Below are 25,802 nucleotides of genomic sequence, written 5' to 3'. Positions count from 1 at the left end.
AATTCTGCCAATGTTTCTTGGACTCTGGACCATCTGAGGACAGCCAAAATCAGTTTTCTTGGAACCTTGTTAAATACTTCCTCCAAGTCTAGGAATACCTAGCTGAACTCTTTCCACATCTCTAGCCTCTTCACAACTATCTGCCATTCTTCAAACACCAGGTCAGTTGTAATGCATCCTGATCTGAATCCAAACTGTTCATTTCCCATTTTACTTTCTACTACTCTGCATATTCATTTATCAATCACCCTCTCCAGAACTTTTATGCACTATGACAGGAGTTTGATACTTCTGTACTGCCCACAGTTGTGGCTGTCCCCTTTGATCTTGTACACTGGCATTAGTATGCTTGCTCTCCAGTCATCTGGGATAAACCCATCTGTCCACACTGCTATGAATACTCCCTAAAGCCATTTAGCCCGACTCATCTAACATCTTGATCACATCTGCAGTGACCTCATCTGAGTTTGCTGCTTTCTCTGCCTTCATTTTCCTAAGTGCGATTCTTACTTCTTCTAGGGTGGGGCCATTTTCTTTTTTTTTTATCATGGGCTGTGCTTTTATTAAGCTAAAACATGTTACACAGAATGGCAATTATGATAAGGTCATTTAGTGCAATCATGTCTGAATCAGTGCTGTAACGCTTTGCTGTGTCACACCCAGGTAGTTTAGCATGCTCATTCCTGCCCATCCTGGGGTAATGGGCCATGCATACAATGTTCATACATGGAGCTCATGAAGTCTGTATTGTTGTGACTCTGAATTAGTGATACATTCATTACTAAACTATTGCTGCTCAATGATGCACTTGTAATGTCCAAACATGTGGGTGGGTCTCTCTTTATGTTGTTGCCAGCTGCATTACTTTAGTCTGAGTATACAGGGCTCAACTGTTGCACTTTGCTGGCCTAGTCTGCTCTCCAGATGCCCTATTAAAAGGACGCCAATGAACATATATTGTTGAAGGCCTTTATTTCTCTTTTAATGTGGATCAATGGTCCTAAGCCTTTAGCTTAATTACTGGCTTAGCAGCTCTTTTTCTTTTCCGTTTGTCTCTATAAGGCCACCGCATGGCTTTTATATTGTTCTGAAAACTGTTTTGAAAATTGTTCAGCACAAGTTATTGCACAGCATGGACATATCGTAGTTTACCGTGTTAGTCTGTTGAGCACTATTTCTTGCACTGTTTAGAGATTTTATAGCATTACTTTATCGCTTACCCCTTGCTTTATGCTGCTTATATTTGGCTCTACTGCTGTATAACCCTGTCCTCTCAAACAGACTAGGGTCACTGATAGCATGCTGAACTGCTGAATGAATGTTTTGTTCTATTTAATGGAGCCTATATTGCCTAACTTGTATTATTCATAGCAAAATGTCTGCTGCTTTCCATTGTTAATCCCCTAAACCTAATCCTCCTCTACATACTTGCTCTAGCCTCACCTAACCATAGCCTCTCTCTACTACTGTGCTTTGTTACACCCTCCTTTCTTCTTTAAACATCCCTTCCCTTCTACTTTCCCCTCTACATCTGCAATATTAACTAACTCAGTGTTGTCTCCCTCTCCTCTACAGTAATCCATCCCAGGTGCTCCCTCCCTACTTTAAATGCAAAAGGAATACCTCCGGCCATCACCTGCAGACACCCTGAATTGGCCAGCTTGCCTGGTACTTAGAAAAAATACTACTGAGAAGACCCCCCCTCAAAAAAGATTGTGTAAATGTATGTTGCCTAACACTAATTAAATGTAGACTTGATGTACTATCTATAGAGTTAATCTGCCCTCTCATGTGTGCGTTCTAGTAGCCTACCACAGACCGTTTGCCCTTTCCCCCTCCTGTTATCACTACCCTAGAATATATTTAAACCTAAGACTGGTCCAACTATCCCTGCTGTCTGCTATCTCCTTCTACCATTAGGTGGCAGCATCTACCAATATAAATCCTAGATATTCTTTATAATCCCAACAAGTTTTATTTTTTCACAAACAGTTGGTTATGAGTTAATATCCTTAGACTGTAAATATCTTCTCCCCTCTGCTAAACCATCCTCTGTAAAGGCAGCCTTATTTTTCTGGCTGGAAATATTTAGCTCATACCTTCCAACTACAGCCTTTAAACTGCTCTTTGTGGATACCTTTTCTGCCATACTCACCTCTAGTGTTCTTTTCAGCTGCGTTCGCCCTATGGGCTCACTCTGCTCCCCTACCCTGTCCCCATTTCTCACATGCCCCAGTACTCCTAGCTTTATTCCTATCTTACCCCACCCTCTCAGCCTAATTACCCAAAACCAGCTCCCCCGTCATTACTCCTCCTACTTATAGCCTTCCTTATTAAACTCTGTAATCTATATTCCACCAAATTATTATAGTCCCCTCCTCTTTCCTTAAATCTCTAGAATACCTCCATCACTTTTTAAACCCTTTCTTCTTCATAGCCTTCTCTATTTTCCTAACCACTCATACCACTCTCTCTTTGCTCCAACATGCTCTCCTCAAGTTATCACACCCTCCAGTCCCCCAGCCTCCTCTTTCTGTTCCTACTTCCCTTATACTATGCTACCTCATATTCCACCTATGCTTGTCCAATACCACCTACAAAGACAACTACCATACAAACCCACCTTCCCCTCACTCTTACTCCCATTTCCACTCTATCTCCTCTTCTCTCATTCAGCCCAACCCTCTGCACCTATTCCACCCTAAACTCTTCTCCTCTAAAGTCAAGATACTGTCACCTGCTCCAATCTACAGTCTACCAAAATTCATGCCTGGCAGACCAATATGGCTAAAGGATATCTCCTTCAACAACCTAGTCCAAGCTGGTGATATCCATCCTAACCCTGGTCCTACATCCTTTATTAACAACACTCATCCCTTACCCTCTTCCTCCTATCTCAACACCCTAAAGATTTTTACAATTAATGCACAAAGTCTAAACAACAAAATACACCAATTTCAAGCTTGGTTAAGCCATAACAAACCAGATATCTTAGCCATCTCTGAAACCTGGCTCAAGCCCTTTATCTCCAACTCTGAGATTCTGCCCCCAGGATTTCATTGTCTCAGAAATGACCAACTAAATAAAAAAGGTGGAGGCACTGCCCTAGTCTACTCCAACCTTCTTACCTTAATTCCCCCTCCAAATTCCAATTCCTCAATTCCAGAACACTTAACTAACTGCTGGAATTCTAAAACTAAATAAACATAAAAATATCTGCATCATTGCCCTATATGTTACAACTGCCTCATGTACACAGACAACCCTCTCCTCCTCCCAACAAATTCCAACACATGTGAGAGATGCAACCATATAGCCAAACTGGAGGCTAAGCTCTCTCAACTCAGTACTGGCATAACCAGTCAGGAGGAGGAGAAGGAAACCACACTCACTACAATTCCAGTCTCACATAGACCTACCACGACAGCAAACCAAACACATAATCACACAAAAACATACTCAGAGGCTCTAAATAAAGATCTGCTTAAGCAGCAGAGACCTCCAAAGCAGACACCCAAGCAACTGCTACCCCAAAACAAAACACGTGCAACACATATCTCACAAAGCCAGTGTGCCGAACAGTCACAGCCCTTAAGACTAAACAACACACCTGATACACTTGTAATAGGTGACTCTATCATCAGGCACACTGACGTCCCGCTCACCAGGCTGAATAAGGAGAGGGTTACGGTGAGCAGCCTGTCAGGCGCTAGGATCCGCCACATAACACAAGCACTGACGTACCTCCCTGGACTACATGAAAAGAGACATAGAGGAGCTCTCTGAGCATGTAGCCTAGGCCGGTATGACCCGGACCTTGAGTAGCATCTTACCCTCACCAAGAATGATGCCACAATATGAAGACAAGATGATCAATTTCAACAATTGGCTTAAGTACTGGTGTCATTCAAAGGGGATTCAATGCCTGTCAGCTTGGGATGATATGCTCGACAAGCCACGATGCTTTATTAGATTAGGGATGACTTGCATCTGTCACCCCTGGGCTTTCGGATATTGGCAAAGGCTCTTGCTATCCCCATAGTGCCTTTTTTAGGCAAGGCTCAAAAGACAAACCCACCTCCATAGGTATCACAAGGGATAAGAAACTAAGAGTAATGCTACTCAACACCAGAAGTCTAAACCTCAAGATGCATGCACTCGAAACTCTCCTTGGCATGGAGAACATCGATATCTGTGCAGTAACAGAAACCTGGTTCAGGGCTCCCGAGAGCACCCCAGCACTACCAGGTTATACCTCATACCATGCTTTTCGGCCCCAAAACTTGGACTGAACCACAAAAGGAGGGGGAGTATCGATATTCATCAAAGATACCCACACCTCCAGGTTGTTGGCAAAGCACGAAGCATCAGAGACTATCCATGTGCAACTAACAGTGGGTAAAACTGCCATCCAGTTTATAGCCTGCTACAGACCACCCTCCCAAACCCAGGAACCCCATTCGGCCTTCCTGAGAACACTGGAAAATATGAAGGTCTCTCCAAACACCATTATATTGGGCGACTTCAACTACCCAAACATAGACTGGGAGCATTACTCTAGCTCCAACACCTTATCCCAAAGGTTCCTAGAATTTATAAACTCAAATGCTATGGAACAACTTGTTACCACTCCCACAAGAGGGGAAAACATACTGGACCTGATCATCACCAACATGGGGACTCTATGCTCCAGACCAGAAGTGTATCCCTCACTGGTAAGATCAGACCATAAACTAATCTCAGTGGATATTCACATCCCGACCCCACCCCCTGCCCAGAAAACCACAGTGAAAAACTTCTCTAAAGCAAATTTCACACTCCTCAAAACCGAGGTGGAATCCTTCAAAGCCCCGGGCCTGTGGAAAATACAGCCCAGACTGCAGAATCCTTTATAAATGCATTCTATGAACACCTTCAGGAATGCATGGATCATGCGATCCCAAATAAAACCAAGACCCAATCCTCCAAAGGCAGACGTCCTGTCTGGTGGACCCCAGCCATAAACAAACTATACAATAGAAGGAGGAAGCTACTAAATGATAGAGCAAAATCCCAAAAAGGGAAGGCATCACTGATCAGTATTAGCAAAAAACTACGGGCACTCATAAAATTGTCTAAGGCCAGCTTAGAGAGAAAAATTGCACAGAACACTAAGGATAATCACAAGGCTTTCTTTAGTTATGTTAGGAACCTGGGTGGTAATTCCCAGATATGCTCAGAATTAGTCCTAAATGACAAAAAATACACCGAACCCACAGACATTGCCAACATCCTAGCTGACAGGTTCAGCGCAAACTCCCCCCCCACACTAAAAGGGCTAATATCTATCCCAGCAGAGTGCTGCCCCCCTGACATTTCAGGTGCTCAGGTAAGAGCTGCCCTCTCCAAAGCAAAAAACACAGCATCAATGGGACCAGACGGTGTCCCGGGCTGCGTCCTACATGAACTCCAAGAAGAGCTAAACCCAAACATAAAACTACTGTTCAATCTCAGCCTTACTACAGGATATGTGCTCAAAGAGTGGCGTACAGCAACAGTGGTCCCTCTCCATAAAGGTGGTGCCTCAACGGATCCTGGAAACTATCGCCCCATAAGCCTGACTAGCTTGGTCTGCAAAGCTATGGAAAGGATCATCATGAACCTCATAAATAAAGATATTGGGGACCTACAGACACTGGATCCTACCCAGTTCGGCTTTGTTAAGGGCAGATCCTGCCTCTTAAACCTGGTTGATTTCTTTGAAACAGTCACCAAGGCCATTGACGAGGGGAAGGTGGTCCACACAGCCTACCTGGACCTCAAAAGCCTTCGATACAATACCCCACTCGGGCATTATAGATAAGCTCACCAGCTTAAATATAAACCCCTATGTCACTAGATGGATTGCAAACTGGCTCAAGGACAGAACCCACATGGTTAGAACTGCTGGAGCCATGTCAGTCTCCAAACCAGTTACAAGTGGTGTCCCACAAGGCTCAGTCCTGGGACCTCTCTTGTTCGGTATATATTTCTCGGAGGTACAGGCCAACACGGAAGGACTGTGGCTGACCAAGTTCGCAGATAACTGCAAACTGGGCGCCATAATCGACTCTCCAGCCGACACAAGCATCCTCCAAAAGGGCCTCATAGAAACAGACAACTGGTGCCAGAGCCATGGCCTCAAGCTAAATGCCAAAAAGTGTATAGTCATCCCCTTTGGCAAAAACAAAGTGCCCACAAATTATCACATAGGTGGTAATCCATTAAGTACAGAAGAAGTAATTAGGGACCTGGGGACCCAAGTTGATAGCAATCTCTCATTTGACAACCACGTGGCCAAAGTGGTTAGAAAAACATTATATATAGCCCACCTAATCATGAAGGGATTCACATCTTGATCAGGGGAGGTCATTGTGCCTCTTTACTCATCCCTCATCAGGCCCATAATTGAGTACAATGCCCCTTTTGGGATGTACCTTACCAGACACCTGCAGCAACTGGAAAGACCCCAAAAGTACCTCACCAAGAGGATCAAAGGGCTCAGACAGATGCAATATGCTGCCCGGTTATGCCCGGTTAAAGAAACTCCAGCTCTACTCAGTGGCATACTGCCTGTTCAGAGGCGATCTGTGCCTGACGTATAAAGCCATGTCCAACCCGGAATTAATGGACATGCTGCACCTCAGAAAATCCAAATCCCATTGAGCTACGCACTCGAGAGGCTTGAACCTCAGCACTGAAATAAATAGGACATGCTGGAGGGACAGATTCATAACCCAGAGACTCCCTTCACTCTGGAATAAAATCTCAGTCCCGGTTAGGCAGAGTCCCTCATTGACTCTCTTCAAGAGGAATCTTGATGAGTTGATGGGAGATCGTAGATTTACCCCGGGTATCACTTCTGTGTCACTGTTAGACAGAGGCACAGTATACTAACCTCGAAAAAGGGCATAGCAAAATAAATTTAAAATGGGTGGTGAAAGCCAAACACATTCTGGCTAGGCTTATAAATGCCCTAGGGCAGATAGCCTAGTATGAACCTATGGACCTATATATCTCACCTGGTAACAATATCTCTCCACTCGAAAATATTCTCCTATGGGCCTCTACTGAAATTAACTATGAAACTTATATCCTTGGTGATGTGAATATTGACTGGAATAAAATCAATTGCCCCTCTCCCTCCCTACCCATTAACCTCCATAACTTCACTCAAATAATCCTCTCCATCACTCGATCTAACAAAATAAACCCTCCCGGATCCACTATAGATTGGATCCTAGTCTCAGATTCAAATAAAATAACCAATTCTGGCACAATTCCTGATACCTTTAGTGACCACCTCCCAGCCTTCATGCATCGCTCAACTAGTTCCTCCCCACACCAGCATCAGTACATTCAAACTCGTAACCTCAGTAGCTTCAACCTAACTACTTTCTCAAATACTTTCAAACAAATGAACTGGCAAATTCTAAACATCCTTCCTCTTGACAAGGCTATAGAATACTTCAGCTCTGTCTTCCTTGATACTTTAAACTCACTAGCCCCACTAAGAAACAAAAGGATAAAAACTAAAACTGCTCCTTGGCTATCCAAAGAGACAAAACAAATTATGCACCACAGAGACAAACTATGGAAGCTTTACCAAAACAATAAACCGGACAATACCTTGCTCCAATATAAACAGCTCCGCAACCATGCAAAATGACTAATCACCAAAGACAAAAAATCCTACTATATCAAACTTCAGTCCAATAACAATAAAACCCCCCAAAAATTCTGGAACTCAGTAAACTCACTCCTCAATCCAGGCTCCAAGAATAATCCCTGTCCTGACCCAAGTAAATCTGATCTCAAACTAGGCTCTGAATTTAACTCATTTTTTCATAGACACTATTACTACCATCACCAAGACATTTCCCAATAATAACCCAACTGCTCTACACTCTCCCCCTTCTAACTCACCTCATCAGTTTGAACTCAAACCCATCTCCACTAACTTTATAAAAAAACTTTTGTCCAAACTTCAGCCTTGCTCTAACGCTCCCAACAATATTCCCTCTTCCTTCCTAAAATGTGCTGCTGATGGCATTGCACTCCCAATCAGCATCATTATCAACTGATCCATATAAGAATCATATGTCCTCAAACTCTGGCGCTCAGCTTATATTCTTCCTCTTCATAAAGGAGGCAAAAATACCAGCATCTCAAACTTTCGCCCCATATCTTTGCTCTCACTAATCACCAAAATCCTAGAAAAATGCATCCACCTCCAACTTATGCCTTTCCTGACCCAAAACAATCTTCTCACTCCTACCCAGCATGGCTTCCGTCCAGGCCATAGCACAATAACCGCTCTACTCTCTTTCCTAGAAACTGTCAATCAAGCCTGAGATTCAGGCCAGTTTCTACTGTTTTACTCGATCTGTCTAAAGCCTTTGATACTGTTTCCCACAAGCACCTTCTCTGTCATCTTTCAAACCTTAATCTCTCACATAATGCTTTATCCTGGTTCTCCAGCTATTTATCAGACAGATCACAGGCAGTCAAATGGAAGAATTCCATCTCTTCCTTCCTACCTACCCCAACTGGCATACCACGGGGATCTATCCTTGGGCCAATGCTTTTTAACATCTTCATCAATAACTTTCACACTGCTATTCCTGATGCTAAAATCATTCAATATGCAGATGATTCAACCTTAGTCTGCTCTGCCTCAAACCTCTCTGAATTGCTGACTAAAATCCAAACTGCCTTCTCAACAACTGAAAACTGGATGCACCAAAACCACCTCTCTCTCAATGCAAATAAATCAACGATTCTACTCTTCCCTCCCACAAAGACCCTCTCCTACAATAAAAACAACTTCAACGTCTATAGTCAAACCAACTCACCTATAGAAGTAGTCCCCTCTGCCAAACTACTTGGCATTACTGTAGATGAACACCTCAAGTTTGATATTCATATTCAACAAAATACTAAGAAAACCCACCAAAAGCTAGGTATGCTGTATAGGAATAATCACTTTCTCTCCAACTCTACCAGGCAAACTCTGTCCTCGACTTTTCTTCCTTCCTTATTATACAGAGCCTCTCTCCTAACCAACCTGTTCTTCTCTATCATCTCTAAACTAGAAAACTGCTACAACAAAATCTCTAAATTTGCCTCTAAATCTAAAAATACCACCCATCACTGCCTAACCCTACAATCCCTGAATTGGCTTGAACTCCCAAACTACCTAGACTATCTCCAACTCACTACTGCACAGACTCATATTTCACCCAACAAAATGTCCCACTCTAACTAACATCTTTCCTCCTTATACACCCAACAGAGCTCTCAGATCTGAAAATCAGAACTTAATTACTATCCATAAACCTAAACATCCTGCTGGCCAACTTCTCCTATCTTTCTCACTAGGCAAAAAATGGAATTCCCTTCCCTCCACACTAAGAACCATACCAAACCCAGAAAACTTCAAAACCCAACTATTCAAACATCTGTCCACTAAATGGAAATGTACCTGCCTTCACCCAACCTAATCCAAGGGGGTTCTTGCTCTGGTTCCCAAGCTCTACAACTCTTAGTTATCTTCCTATGAGCCTATCTAAGCTCTCAACAATTTCTATAGCTTCTCTCTAAGCTCTCACCTCCTACAGCTACCCTCACACAGTCCAACCTTGTAAATATTGTAAATAGCATTCTACTGTTGATGTGTGTATGTAAAGCGTATTTACATTTTCTTAAAAGGTTTGTATGTAAACTGTTTCCACACCTAACCCACATCTGTTTTCCTCAAATGAAACTGTGTGATCCCTACCTTCAAGCTTAATGAATTTGATAACTAAGCATGATACTGAATGCATTTATGAGTAAGATCTTTAATATTAACTATAATTCGTATCTAAATTGTATAATGCATCTTGGAGCTTTTCTCCTCGGGCCCCCACTGAAAATGGGTCAGTTCGGCCCAGTGGACTTCCCCAGTAATCAAATTGCAAATAAATTGCAAATAAAAATAAAATAAATGTTGCCATACGCCTTGCACCAGCTTACCAGGGCATAGAGTGATACACTCTGGTGGAGGTACCAACCAGACCTGCTTTGCCAGTGGAAGGTAGAGGTCAGGGAGCATGTGACAACCTTTCACAGTAAGAATTGTAAATTGTTTTTTTATTTGTTTACTTGTCTTCCTCTGGCAGGCTGACAATGTACCAAACTGCCACTACTTTCTTTCTTTCTTTCTTTTACAGTGGAAAAAATTAGAGTTTATCCAAGAAGCCTAATACATGAAGGTTGACGGATATTCCAGGTGGTGTGGCACACGTACTATGTCCATACATGCACTGTTTAATTGCAATTTTGTTGGCGACATACATGTGTACTAATATGTTTTATTTATTTTCTTTCTACTTTAACCTCACTGATTTTCAGATCCTATGTTTGCATCCTTGCACTCTTGTTCCCACCTTATTTGTCCACAACTCTCCTGCCAGCCAACGTTTGCATATTGTGTTTGTCTACCCCTGCCACTTTCTGTATTCCCTCTAACTTTCCTACACAAATTTTTCCCTCCCCATCTACTGTTCTTTGAACATTTAAATTGAGCACCTGCCCTCCTGTTGTATTTACCACTGTAATACAACATACTTCAAAAGAAATACACTTGTGTGCAGGAGACTGACTCCAGAAGTTCTGCATACAATGTTAGAAATTTGATTTGCAGCCTTGCAAAGAAGAGAACTTTTGCTTTGGGAAACACACAGCTGGCCACAAATTGCTAGGAATTATTCACAGATGGCTGCTTTGTTTTTAATCAAGTTAAGAAAATGTGGATTCTGACTCCGCTGTTTTTAAATTATAATTTTTCCATCACTTAGAGATATTTTTCTGAGTTCTGGAAAAATCGTAACATTTTATCTCACTAATATCGTAGCCCATTTTTGTACTCCTGCCGATTGTCTAGACATCTGATTTATATTCTGCACTTATACACTGCAGTAATCCACTGCACTAATGCTGTGAATGCAGTAACCATTTTTCATTTCAGAACAATCCGTGCAGAAATTCCCAAAACAGTGCATTGTGCTTCATGGGTTGCATTTTCTTACTGCTCTCGATCGGCCATATATTCTACACGTTCTACTTACTTATCTATGGCTGTTAGGCATGGTTCTCCTGCATGTCATCAGCATATCATTTCTTGATCATAAATGTTCAAATTCCATTTTCCTAATGTTTCATTTCCTTGACCATTTTGCTGTTGTGATAACTGAACTGTAAGATCAGTTCAAGGCTGTACTACATTTGCTCTGTTAAGGAGTTTTCGCTTCCCCCATGGTTCTGTGATAGTGGAATTAATATATTTAAGTAAAAGGATATGAGCATGTTGATATGAGGGGTAAGGAATTCCAAGCAATGGGAAACATGACTAGCTGTGATTAAATAAAAGTGAGACCCCATAAGTGTGAGTTTTTTGCACTTCATGAGTACATAGAGTAAGGCAAGTGATTTACAAAATGAGAATTATACTGACAAACTGTACATATGAGTCAGTACTATATGTTGAGAAAGTGACACATTATCCCATTTGTGCACAAATGCCAGAATAAATGATTGCACTTATTTATTGTTCCTGTTCTCATAGCTATAGCAAATTTCACAATGTAAAAGTTTACCGTCTTTTTTATGGTCACGTGGGTTTCCTCTGGGTGCTCCGGTTTCCTCCCACATCCCAAACACATGCTGTAGGTGGATTGGACACTCCAAATGAGCCCTTGGTGTGAGTGCGTGCGTGTGTGTGCCTTCCATGGAAGGTTGGGCACCGGGCTGGCAACTCGACACCGTAAAACTCTACTGCCAATCATGAGCAGACACGTGATCTGCTGTGGTGACCCCTAACCGGGAAAAGCTGAAAGAAGAAGAAGAAGATATATATAAGCTGCAAGGCATTTTCCTGGTTACACTGCACAGCACATTGCTGAACTACAAAAAGAAATTCCCAGAACACGGGCTGAAGGTTTCCACAAAGAGACTGTGGACTGAGTAAATCTGCAGTGACAACTTCCTGCCATGCTACTGGGGTTGTGTATGTAGTTAAGATGCAGCACTTGCTCCAGCTTTGATTCTGGGGTGGGGGATTTAAAATGGTTTTGCAGAACTTACAAAGAAATTTACATTACTGGAAACAAATATAGCCACAATACATTTCCACATATTCAGTCTCTGCTGCAAATACAGCAAAGCTTGCTTTCTATATTCTGCAAGGTTTTCTGACTTTAGAAAATTGTGTGGGCTCTAATGCCTTTCCTGAGGGAAAGACAAAAAAATGAAATAAAAAAATAAGGCTTGTAGTTTGTAATCTTCCCTGCTATAAATAAAAATATTTCTATTAAAACTCTCCTTAAACCCTGCAGACAGACTTTCCATTCATATTATAAACAGTTTTCTTGCAGTGCCACATATGAAGGAAGCAAGGAAGGTCCAACCTGCTTGACTCGCCTCACTTAAGGTGCTTTTTACAGTAAAAGACTCAACTGTTTTTGTGTACACGTAGATGATTTTTGAGAACAATTCTGCATTTAAAACTGATTTAGGTACTTTTGACTTATCGATTCAACTCACTTGTTTTTCAGGTTATTTGTATTTAAATAGATTCCTATCTCTTTAGAGTATTTGTTTTAATTTAGTTTCTTGGTTTGCAATACTGAACTGCTTATCAATTAGCTTTTGCAGTTTTAGCCATAACAAGATTTCCAAGGATACAGATTGACTGGTTAAACCATTACACTAATTAAGACCTTAGATAATTAGGTCACACTGGTGCATTACAGTTAGTTTTACAACTGTTAATCCTTTCCCATACTGTATATTTTTAATTAAGCCATTGGGTTTGGCTATGACTGTTGCTTGTTTTGCACTTGCCTGATGAAGCCCTTTTTGCTGAGATTGAAAGTGATGATATATGTATATACATACACACACACACACACACACACACACACATATATATATATATATATATATATATATATATATTTTTTTTTTTTTTTAACTATTTTGCTTTAAGTTTTAGGTGGAAATTGTTCACTGAGACATATGTAGCTGCCTTACTTTGTTATTTTTAGTAGGTTTTCTATGGTACTTATGTGTTATCGCAACCAGATTTGTAACCTGTTAGAATCATTATGTTATTGCGGAATGTGTTTATGTGTCCTGCCGTACTGACTGCAATCCTTGATAATGTATGGAATATACATTTGTTGTAGTTTTTCCAGCTTCATTATCCTAACATCAGAATGGAGGCCTGCAACCCCCTTCCAATCTCAGGTCATCGTGCAGCATGGGGAAATTCCCTTTTCAATTATACTATTTCACAGGGATCCAAACAAGCCATGACAGAAGACTAACTGCCTAAATGCAGCATCACCCCTCAAATGTATGCTGAGCTCCAAAACTATGAAGCCAAAAGAAAGCAAACTGAGTACTGTCAACCATTACAGACCTCCAAGTCACAGTGCACAAGTCCAAGTAGGATTATATGGCATCCAAGTCCAAGTATGGGCCACCTACAGATTGTTACAGAAACAAAATGGGGAAGTTATGACGTGTGTGTACTCTTATGAGAATACAGGGTGTAGTCAAACAATATGCCAGTAAAAAGTGAAAATAGCCCTTTCCTCACCCACTATAAAACATTTTAATGACATAATAATAGCTGCAAATGTACACAGCATAACGAACCACAGATGCACCACTATGCTTACTTCAAACTGCATGACGCAATTCACTGTTGTAACAGTAACAGAAATAGCCAGGAACGTGTGTATTGGGCAAATTCCACAGATGCAGCTTCACATAAAAATTTTCAAACATTAGTAACTTACAAGGAAAAGCACCACACACATCCATGACACAGACACACTTGCCAACACACTTTAACAACATTTTTGGCCAGGAGAAACAATCGTAAAACAGCAGCGATTGATCAGAAAAATCTGGGTGTGATAATATGTAAGTACCGTTTTCCCTTCCCACCCATGAGTGTGAAGACACACACACACACACACACACACACACACACACACACACACACACACACACACACACACACAGACACACTCACAACAAGGTGAATTATTATTATTAATGGCTTTTGCTCTACCATTTGAAGCTCAAAGTCCCCCCCCTGCCTTGGACATCCACCTCAGCCTTTCTGAGCAAGGTACATTACAACACAATTTTGTATTGCAATTTTTACCATCATTCAGTACTTAATCTTTACAGGGAAATATTCATGTTCAAATTTCTTGTATTGGTGATTTTTCCCTGTGGTTATAATCTTACCACTAGAAGGGTTTCCATTTTGTATACTTTTGCCATTACATTATCTTAAGCTTTTCTCTGTTTCTCCCTCCTACCCCATTCCCTTAGAGTGTTCTTGAATGGATTGTTTCTGTGTGTCCTTGGATGTATTGTTTCTGTGTGCCCCTACCCTAATTCCCTTAGTATGTCCTTGGATGTATTTTTTCTATGTTTTCCTATCCCTCATTCGCTTAGTGTCCTTGGATGGATTGTTTCTGTGTGTCCCTCCCTCATTCCTTTAGTGTCCTTTGGATGGATTGTTTCAGTGTGTCCCTACCCCTCATTCCCTTAGAGAGTGTCCCTGGAAGGGTTGTTTCTGTGTGTCTCTACCCTTCATTCCCTTAGAGTGTCCCTGGAAGGCTTGTTTCTTTGTGTTTCTACCCCTCATTTGCTTAGAGTGTCCTTGGATGGATTCTGTGTGTCCCTACCCCCCCAATCCCTTAGTGTGGCCTTGGATGGATTGTTTCTGTTTGTCCTTCCCTAACCCCAATCACACTTCCATACCATCCTTTCTCTAAATCCAAATTGCCTTTGAGCTCCCCTCCAAAGTAGTTCTGCTGATTTTAGCTGTCCTTTGTACAGCCACCATCATTTTAAGGTCAGCTGTCTTGCATGTTTTCTAAGATTGAGTGTGCTCTTACCCTGATGTGTTCAGTGGATTCTGACAGCTATTTGTGATTGCTTTCTCATTTTACCACTGGTTTTCCTCCCAAATTTTATTATTTTGGTGTTTTTTATATTACTGAATGTGTATTCCTTATTTTCATCCCTTCCATGCTCAGGGCACATCTACGCTGGATGACACATGATTATCAAATATAGCCAGAGTTAATTTTCCACAGTCGTGTCTCTCAGTTTTCACTTTGTCGTCAATTGTTTTTTACCACAGGCTTTTGATCATTTCCCTCTACATCATTTTTGTCATTAGTGATCCTCTGTCCTTCTAGGTTTAGGACTGGCTTTTTGTTTTTTTTTCCTAGCTATATTTCTGCATGTTTTAGTGAGGTCCTTTAGCTTCTTGTTTTAGCCTGGCATTCATATTACATGAGTTTCAGATGTCAATTTCTTGATTTGTTTGTCTTCTTCATAGAAATAAATTGATTGGTGCACTTTGTCAGACTACATATTTGGCAGGCACCCTGTTTTCCTTTTTTTCCCATGTATATTTAATATCCAAGGCCTTTTTTAATAGGTTTACTTTTTATATACTTCATATTTTTTCTTAGCATAAGTGAGAATTTACGAATGCTTTTTGATTTTTTTTTTTTTAGAAATCTCTTCCTTCCATCATTGTTGGCTGAATGGTATAGCAATCCCAACATTTGTCAACTTGATAGCATCTGTAAGGGATGGGTTCACTTTATGTTCAGAGGTGGTGTTATTCTGGAGATCTTATGCTCAATGAAGTGCCATTCTATGGCCTTGGACATGCACACTGGGATCCCTTCTCACTCCTTCCATGGTACCATTTGGGATATTGGTTTCTTACCCATGAATGGTTTGTGCCTTCTTCAGCATAACTCTAAACAATGCATTTTTTTTTCATTTTAGAACTAGTAGATAATGGATCCCTATTGAAATGTTGGCACTTTAAATGCTGAGTCCCAACAAGCCACAGAAAAAACAAAACAAAACAAGAGAAGAGTGAATCTCAAACATCACTATTCTTCTCGTCTCCTTTATATTTTTTATTTCAGGGTCAAGCCACACTGCAACCCCCACACACCCTGAACTTATACATACAAACTCCAAGTTTGACATACCTCAGAGAAAAGGGAATATTCTGGGAAATGGCCATCTCAGACCTGGTATATGTAAGTCCATTTTTTTGGCCATTCAGTTTCAGTGTTTTAGGCCTCACTCTAGTGTATCCTGACATTCCAAGTAGTTACCATAGATAATTTGTTACATTCTATTGCTTCATTTTAGTCTGTTTTGACTTTTTAGTCCCATCTGAATAGCTGATGCCCTCATTTGCTCCTCATCGATTTGTGGGGTTGTTTTATTCCATTGCTTAGCTTATCTCTTCTCATTGCTCAGTCTGTACCATACACAATTCCCCACCTTTGTTTATTGCTTCATTTCAGTCTTGAATACTCTAGCAGTCATTGGCCCCCGTGCTACCAAACCCTGATATGTTACTGACTGATACATTTTTAGTTTACTCTGTAAATTTAGTGCCCCCTTTCTTCACTTATTCCTGTTTCTGTAGCCTCTGTGACTTGAGATGTTCTTCTTTTCTGTTATTTCCACTAAATAATATCTGCATACCATCTCAATCCTTAGTCAGCTTCTCAAATTTGATGGATGTTTTTCTTTGTACATGTACTTTTTCACAAACTTCTTGGAATGTTGTATCATTTTTCATTTGCTACAATGTCTTAGCTTTGATTTATTATGTTTGATTGTCACATTTGCAGGGAGAACATTGGTATGCCTTTTTTAGAAATTCTACTGATTAGCTTAGCCGTTTGATGATTTTATTCTTCATTTTCAGATGGGCTCAGTTTCTTTCTGATTTTTAGTTTCCCTTTCAGGATCAGGTTAGGATTTTTTTTTATTTTACTACTGTGTTTCACCCAACACTGTTGATTTTTCAGTTGAATGGCCCATTAACTCTAACCACTGTCATTTTGATATTAGTTGAAAAGATTATGTTTGTATTCACATGGAGCATTCGTCTCAAGGTGGTGTCTCCATTTGCAGACTTATTCCCCAGTTTTTGACATTTTTTTTTGGACCTTCTCATAATACTTGTTGAAGCTTAATTATTTTTCCTGATTGGTTTAGATTTGGTTGAACATACTTCTTACTTGCACACTTTTTTCATTTTATGACTGGCAGATAACTCTTTACCGTTTCTCATTCCATTCATTAGTTGTTTAGAGTTTTCATTCACTTATCTGATTAGCTCATTTCCTTAGATGCTTTTCACTGATCAGTGAGTTTTCTTTTAATCTCACATGCAACGCATTTTTTTTCTTGAAAATATTGTCAATTTTACCCATTGGAGCTGTCTAACCCCATAAGACTCCTACATACATAATATTTTTATTTCTAGTCAACAAGAACTGCAAGCAGTTCCAATCCTTATTCATTTTTCTCTCATCTGTGAATTTGAAATTATACTTTTTCAGGGACATCTCAGATTTGTTAACCTTTGGTACGTACATATACATATCTCTCTCTCTCTTTATATATATATATATATATATATATATATATATATATATATATATATATAATGTGTGTGTATATTACTTATTTATTGTTTTTGCTTTGATTTCTTACTTGCATTCGGTCATTTTGCAGGTACATCTCAGTTTGGTGCACTTTTTTTTGGCAGATTACATTCCTCTTGACTATTGGTTAATTATGGGATGTCTTTATTCCCCACTTTTCAGCTTTGTTCATTTTCTCACTAAGTTGATAGGCTGTTATTTTTTATACTTAGCTTATTTCATTGTTAGTTTCTTTTATACACTAAATATATATTTTTTTTGCCTTTTCCCAAAATTACATGCATCTCTAACCACCAGCTCTGTTAAAAATGCAGCATCCCCCACTTTTTGAACACTAACCTGAACTACAGCCTTTTCTTCTTTCAATGAACTGTAAATGGAGCATAAGACATGGGTGCTAGCTCTCTGCCCTACTATGTTTTGGCCCATTCCCCCTCTAAGTTATGCATTCAGCTGTATTTTTGTGTCTTCTTCTGATATTTGGTCTAACCCTGTATGGCTTTCTTTCCTAAATGAAAATGCAAACCAGCCTTATGTGCTGGAGCTTTAGTTTTATTTATTTTAGTTAATTGTACCTGATAAGGTACTTTCGGTAATATTATTTTTGTGTACCAAGTCCTCCCCAAAGGGCATTGGGAAGATGGGCAACTGTTTCACACCATGGAATAAACACTTAACCCACAACCCACTCTCTTCTTAGTTTCTTAGTCTTACTGTTAAAACTATTAAAATGCAGATTAGTTTTGTAGTGGTCAGTTTGTTCTCATTTAGCTACCATTACCCCCTTGTGTTCTCTCTCTTTGCTTATTCATCATACTATACATCTGTCCAGCTGTATTAAAATGGTAATGTTGGGTTAGTTAAGCAATTAATTAGATGGGCCCATGATTCCTTTGAACTTATTGGCTTCTGGATCAGTGTCTAATTGGTTGGGCTCTCACTGATCACTGCAATCAAAAGGGGATGGGACAGGAATTTATGTTTAAATTGATCAGATTCTGATGAATGATCTATGATAAATTGTCACATAGTCCTATATGTGACACATATAATTTTGCATAGAAAATATGTTATAGTTTTATAATATTTTGATAATTTCAGACACACACACACACACACACACACACACACACACACACACACACACACACACACACACACACAGTTTTAAGCATGCAGAACTGAAGGAAATAATACCTCCCAGAAGCAATGTATATATAGCATAAAATGGTGAAGGCTGTGAAATGTATGCAGTTTATAGAGTGCCATGATTAAGCTCTAATACTGGAAAAAAAGACAAGCTAGTTAACTTCCATTTTTACAACAGAATATTGCTTAATAAAATATATTTAGCACTCCCTATGCACTCCTAAGACTGAGTCTCCTGCTTTGGATGAACAGGGGACAGTGTCGGCCAACAAAGAACAATGGCAGAAGGTAAAACAGTTGTTAAAAGCTATTATAACTTCACTCTTCTACACTAATAAATAAAAAGGTGTCAGAACAAGTTTTTATATTTCTTCATTCTTCAGGAGAGCACTTCTGCCTGCAGTATGTTTCATAGCTTCAAAGTATTTTACCAACTTTCAAAGGCTTTAAAAGCTTGTAAAACATTTTGCACACCTCAGTTTTTTCTGTCTGCTAATACACAGAGCATATAAAGCTACATGTACTACAAAGAATTATGGTTGGGTCTCAGTGAACATAACCCTTTGTTACATATTTCTGATATGAATGACAAGAGCCACCAGTCGACCTTTGCTGTCAAAGTGAATTTCTTGGTATCTGTGGTAACACATAAAAAATTGGTTATGCCTGGAAACCTGATTCTAAACCTCTATATTAGTACTCTGTAGGCCATTACCCTGTATTTTCTGTTATTATAAATAACACTTAAGTGTGTTGGGGCATGGTCACCTGACATCACAGCTGCCATTATTTTGTACTGACCTCTGTCTGGGTGGTGGTGGTAAGTACTTTATTGCTTTCACATAGTGTTCTTGGTTCTTTTACAATTCTTTTCTTTAGCTGTTGTAACATTGGGGTAGTTATACCCCTCCCAAAGTAAACTAAGCCAAAAGTACCTCCTACTTCAACCCAATATCCATCCTCCCAATTCTGGGCTAACTTCTTGAAAACTTAGTCTACAACTCTCCCTCTGTATTCAGCAGTACCACCTGGTGTCCTCCAAACAACCTGGATTCTTGCCTGGATGAAGTACTATGACAGCACCTTGGTATCTAACTGAGGACATCCTGCTAAACTCTGATAGTGGTCTCCTTACAGGTGCCCTTTTTATAGACCTGACAAAGACATTTGACATAATTGACCATTATGTTCTCCAACTGAAACTGGTATCAGTCCAGAAGCTGCTCCCTGAATTAAAAACTTCCTCAGTGAGGGCAAATTTAGAGTTAAAATAGGATCCCCCCAATCAGAACCTGTAGCTATTCCCAAAGGTATACCACAAGGATCCATTCTTGTCCCCCAGCCTCTTCTCTATATTCAACAAACTTCCTTGTCACCTCCTCCATCTTTCAATTATCCTGTACAATGCTGATGGCATGGTCATTTGCTGATCAGGTCAATCTCGCATTAACATTCAATGTCAACTCCAGTCAGACTCCCATGAGCTCCACCAATAGCTCATGAGCAATAAACTACTTCTCATCCCCACCAAGACCAAAACTATGGTTTTTGGAACTCCACAAAAAATTCACCAAGTACCTAACTCTATTTTTGAACTATACAACCATCCTAAACAGACAACCTCTATCTTCAGATACATATCTGCTAAACTTCCATTTCCACATAGACAAAGTGAAAGCCAAACTAAACTCCCTCCTCTTCTGGACCAAAAAAAAATTCCCCTTTTATATCCCAACTAGCCAGAGCAGCCATCAGCAAAGGAGTTCTCCTTTCTCAGCTTGAGTAAAGGCTCCTAATTTCTGCTTCTGCCTCCAAGAAAGAAAAAAAAACATTGCCACACTCCAGTCAATTTCTAACAGCATCTGCCCATTTACTACAAACTCACTTCTCTGTGAACATCACTGTATCACTTTAGAAAAAGCCCAATGACCAGCATAAAACAAAGGTCTAACCTACTTTTAGCGTCCCAACTCTACAAACGACTCCAGCTTGACATACTTACCCCCCTTGCAACTAGACTTCTTGAAAAAGCCTGTTCATACAACTTGAGATGCTACTCACAAGCCACCCCAGCTCTCATTATCTCTTGTAGCACATTCCACAGCACTGCACATGCTTTCTCCTCTCAGCACTTACTCTTTTGGAAGCTCTCCTCATTGACATTAAGGAAATCAATACTTATTCCAAATTCAGAAAGCAACTCAAAAATCACTTCTTCATCCAAGCCAAATTCTGCATCAATGCAGGACATACCATCTATCCTATTTCTTTTCCGAGTCTCTTCTCCTCTTTCAAGATTCGCTGAAGTTTGACCCACTTTAGAAACTAATGCATATAGTGTACACTACACTGTGTTTGTTCACTAGAATGTACATACAAAGTTTTCCCTATGTAAATAGTCTGAACTCATCTGTTACTTCTTACATTTCTGTAATTTTTGTTTCTGAAATGTTTTGCAATTCAACTTGAGCTAAGCCAGAAATTGGTCAGTATGGATCAGTGCACTATCCCGGTAAACAAATATAAAAAATAAAATAAAATAAAATGAAAGCAGGTTTAAGCTCCCTACCCTACAAATAATTATGCTTGTATTCTTACCACAGACATCAGGATCACCGCTCAAGCTTCCTTCTCAAGGAAAATGTCTTGATGTGCATATCTCAAACACAGAACAAGCTGGTTATGACAAGTGACCTGATCATAATCATCTATGTTGGCAGCCACAGAGCAGGCACGTGCTCAGTCATATGGTAGGTAGTGCATCTTTAAACTGAAAATATTCTGGGTTTAGTAATGTCCGTAACTATTGCTACCATCTTGTTTCTGTGTTATACAAATGAAAATAATTGAGAGTGCTTATATTTCCTAACAGTATAATCTAAAAAACATTTAAATTCGCCATTTTCTTTTGCTGATCTGTTAGAAACTCACTTCATAGTATGCATGGAAAAAAACAACAGCATAAACAACATATTAAAATGTTGTAGTCCTGGAAAGGAAAAAAAAAAACACTTGGTTAGGACCATTTAGAAATTCTCATTTACTATGTACTAGGGTTGCCGACTTGATATGAGTATACACAAAGAAACAAAATAGAGATAGCATGTTATCAAAAATATGTATGCAGATATAAATTAATATTGCTTTTTCTTACTTAAGTAGACTAAACTTACCTCCTTGCTCATCCAACATAACCAAAGTTCGTATACCAGCATCTTTACTCTACTCTCCAGTTATTGGTTGCAAGAGAGAAGAAAGAAAGAAAGATCAGTAAAAAGTCACAAACTCCCAGATTTAGAAGACTAAAAGAAATGAAAAACAAACACTAATCAGTAATTGCAGCTGCAAGGCATTGAGTGTTTTCTGTATATATAAAGGGAAATACATTTTGATTACATCTTTCTTGAATTAATTTGAAGTACATTTTGATTGCATCTTTAGTGAGTTAGTTTCAATGTATAATGCTGAAAGCAGACAAAAAGTAATTTCCAATAAACTGAGTAAATAAATGCTTGAATGCATATATAAACTATATAAGTGAATAGTCCCTGCCTTCCTTCCTATTGCAACTCTGAATATCATCACTGTGTATCCCTCTGGTGTTAGATCAGGATGAAACTGAAAGGACAAATGGTCACAGTCATATATTTAAAGTTTTATATGTAGTGTGTGTGTGTGTGTGTGTGTGTGTGTGTGTGTGTGTGTGTGTGTGTGTGTGTGTGTGTGTGTGTGTGTGTGTGTGTGTGTGTGTGTGTGTGTGTGTGTGCTCGCACGTGCTTATGTATGTCTCTGATATCAGAGTGGGAAGAATGTAAAAGAGCAAATGGTAATATTAACATATTTCAACTTGTTATCAGCCATATATGATTCTAGCTCACTACATCGCTAAGCTGCTACATCAGCATTCACAAATTCGGCCACAAATGGACAAAATCCACAAAACAGAGAAAGACAACAAATATTTATATACATATACACATAATGCCTCTTTACCCTTACTCCTTATAGTTAGCCACTTGTATACACTTCTGATATTTGAGTTTGAGGAAATAAAAAAAATAATGATCACTGTAATGTGTTGTAATTTGTTGCTCTTAGAGAATGCAGTCGCCCTAGATAAGCTACAGTGATCCTCCTGTACAGACCACTGAAGTCTGACTGGGAGAAGAATTAACAGAATAATAACCACACTACCCTCAGCATTTAAAAAAGGTATAGCAACCATCTTTGCAAGTCACTGAGCAGGGCTAGTTTTAGTATACATAGACCCTGAGACAAAAGTAGAGGACAATGTTCATCTATTAAGCCTGTGTCAAAATCCACTTATGCATTCAGGAGTGAGGGGGGTCATCAGGATCCCAGAAACTCACAGTCTAGATGTTTTGTGATACTTTTTTGCCTTAGTTTTGGAAGATAATTGCTTGTTAGCTATTCTTTTTTACTGCTACCCTGAAGAGTTTTGAATATACCCACCAAAACTGTATGTCTTCAGATGCAAATAAAAATTTTCATACAACACACACACACACACACACACACACACACACACACACACACACACACACACACATACACACACACACGATGAACTCCAGTTCACCAGAGTCCAAAACAATGTGATAAAAAATTAATAATTACAGCTCTAGTAATGTATTTCAGCTTAGGCAGACACAAACGATAGCTACAATACCCACAGCAAAATATTCCAACTTGCTTCACATAAATCTCATTTGTCCTCCAAAGCCAGAATAATGAGTAAATAGCAGCCGATTCAGTCTTTTTTATCAAGAAACATCTTCTAGCTGTATACAGCAATTCACAACAACTTTGTTAACTGTGTACATCTCAGACGCCTAAAAATAATGGTGGTCATAGTAATGTATTTCATCTCCTTATAATCCTTGTTCAGTCTATCTCTTGGTTATTTTTACCAAAATACAAGGACTAATAACTACCACTGCAATATATGCTTGGCTTCTTAAAATCCTCACAGATCAACATCATAGTAAGTATATATGAACATATGAGCTTGATTTCACACACATTTTCCAGCCAGTTACAATAAAGTACTCACCCAAAAATTAGTCCTGCAAAGCATCATCCAGTACACATAATATCGGATTGTCTGCTAGGACTAGAAAGAAAAGATATATGTAGCCTCGGAACTCTTGCTGCTGATTTAAAAGCCTCCACCTTTACAGTTTTCTGTTTAAAAACATCTGGGCTTACTGCTCCTTGCTTTCCCTCTCATGATCTAGAGAATGAATTAGAGTTGTTGTCTAGGTTGTCTGGCAGAATAGAATGCCCACAGATTTAGTGATCAGGACTGGTGCACACCACCTCCTTATAGTGTACTGCAGACACTGTTACTTTGAGCAAGCATGCCATTGGCTGTTTATTCATTTATTTTTCTAAGTAAACAAATGCTATTATCATATTTTCATACTTAAAATAAATACAATGAAACATGAAAAGCTGCACTAGCTGACTGGTGTCCTTGGTGGCTGCCTAGTTTGCTTAGTTGTAAGGCTGTCTATGTTTGTGGCAATTAAGAACAACATACACATCAGCTTCCCTGAAAGATGTATAGGTGTGTAAGGGTCTATATTATATGTTCGAAGTTTGAAAACTTCGAACGTTAAATAATTGAATTTAAATGTTTGAAGTTTTAAACACATCGAACATATAATAAAAAAATAAATAAATAAAAAACAAATGGAACTTACCTGACTAGTGTAGGCAGGGGGGGCAAACCAACTCTGAGACCGCACTATAGTGCGGTAAAGGGAAAATTTCCCTTACTGCACTGTAGTGCTGTCTCGGAGCTGCTATATTTAAAGAGCAGGGGGTGAGGAAGGCGCAGCCCTCCACGTGGGGGATGTGCGGGGGGCTTGCCTCCCTGCCTACAGCTGTTAGTTTTGGGTTTGGGTTTTTTTTTTTACATATATTCGAAATTTTATAACTTCGAACATTTAAATTCGACATTTCAATGTTCAAAGTTATAAAACTTCAAACATATGATATAGACCTGTATATAGTATCTGTATACCAGAAAATAAAATGCTGTTTATCATGACAGAGCTGTGTAGCACAGATGAGAAGAGTAACTTAATAAGGCATATCATACCTTATTAGAATGCTCTTCTTGGATGTGCTGTGGTCTGCTATCATGCTTAAAAGTGCTTCATGAAACTGTTACAATCATAAGACATGATACTGAAAATAGAATCATTAACATTTCATGATAATGATGGGATCAGGTGTTGTGGGAGCTCATACTGGTCTGGATGATATATTACTAGTTTAACCTTATCACTGGTGATCCTGTCTTCATACTGGAGCAGATGTTCTCTTGGTTGTTACGTTGATCATTCAACATCCCTGCCAAACTCCTCAGCACAGTGACACTGAGTGTAGAATGCTCCATGCAGCTGTGACAGCTATGAATCTCTTAATCTATTGAAACAAATGCAATGATATTGTAGTTCTTCACTATAAGTGACAGGCTTACTGGTGTAGCTGGGATGATTTCTGTTTCTTGATTTCCTGAAAAACATTTCTATTAAGTTTCATTATATCTAACAACCTTAATTATTTAGGAAAGTAACAGTACAACCAGATTAGTCCTAGGATATATATTTTTTTTAATAGGTGAGTGGTTTGTTGAAGTCTGGCAGAAATTCTCTGAGGGTCTCTATGCAATGCATCTAAATTATGAATAAATAATTAGTAAAATGAATCCTATAAGTTGTCCATGTATGTGGTAATGGAATAATAAGGCATGCAGTAATGCCATGCATATCTCTTCAACTGCCTCCAATTTTTCTCTCATACTTTTTTCTTATCCCTCCTATAATTTTTGATGTTTGGCTAAATCCTTAAGGATTGCAGTCAGTCAACAATATGAGATACAGATGATTATGAGCGTGTCACTGCTCACAACCTGTTTAATATACGTTCAAAACACAGATGCCAAGACATTCACCTTGAGTTTGAGAACACATAATTAAAGGTTATCATTGGGGTCTCCAATCATAATTCTTTGTAGCACATGGAGATTTCATGTAC

At 39.4% G+C, this 25,802-nt stretch overlaps 1 protein-coding gene across 2 annotated transcripts in view; it reads right to left on the bottom strand.

Moving 5' to 3' along the window:
• SNAP25 (synaptosome associated protein 25) overlaps window positions 1-25,802 on the bottom strand; it is a 560,791-nt gene that overhangs the window by 181,455 nt on the left and 353,534 nt on the right. For both annotated transcript variants that reach the window (XM_044056714.1, XM_044056704.1), the window contains exon 4: window positions 21,908-21,956. In XM_044056714.1, the coding sequence (XP_043912649.1) occupies window positions 21,908-21,956 (49 nt within the window). The remainder of the gene's footprint in view (window positions 1-21,907; window positions 21,957-25,802) is intronic.

The sequence above is a fragment of the Protopterus annectens genome, chromosome 1.part2, assembly GCF_019279795.1.
Source record: "Protopterus annectens isolate FY-2018-M chromosome 1.part2, PAN1.0, whole genome shotgun sequence".
Classification (NCBI taxonomy): Eukaryota; Metazoa; Chordata; order Ceratodontiformes; family Protopteridae; genus Protopterus; species Protopterus annectens.
This window is presented reverse-complemented; position numbering and strand designations above follow the sequence as displayed.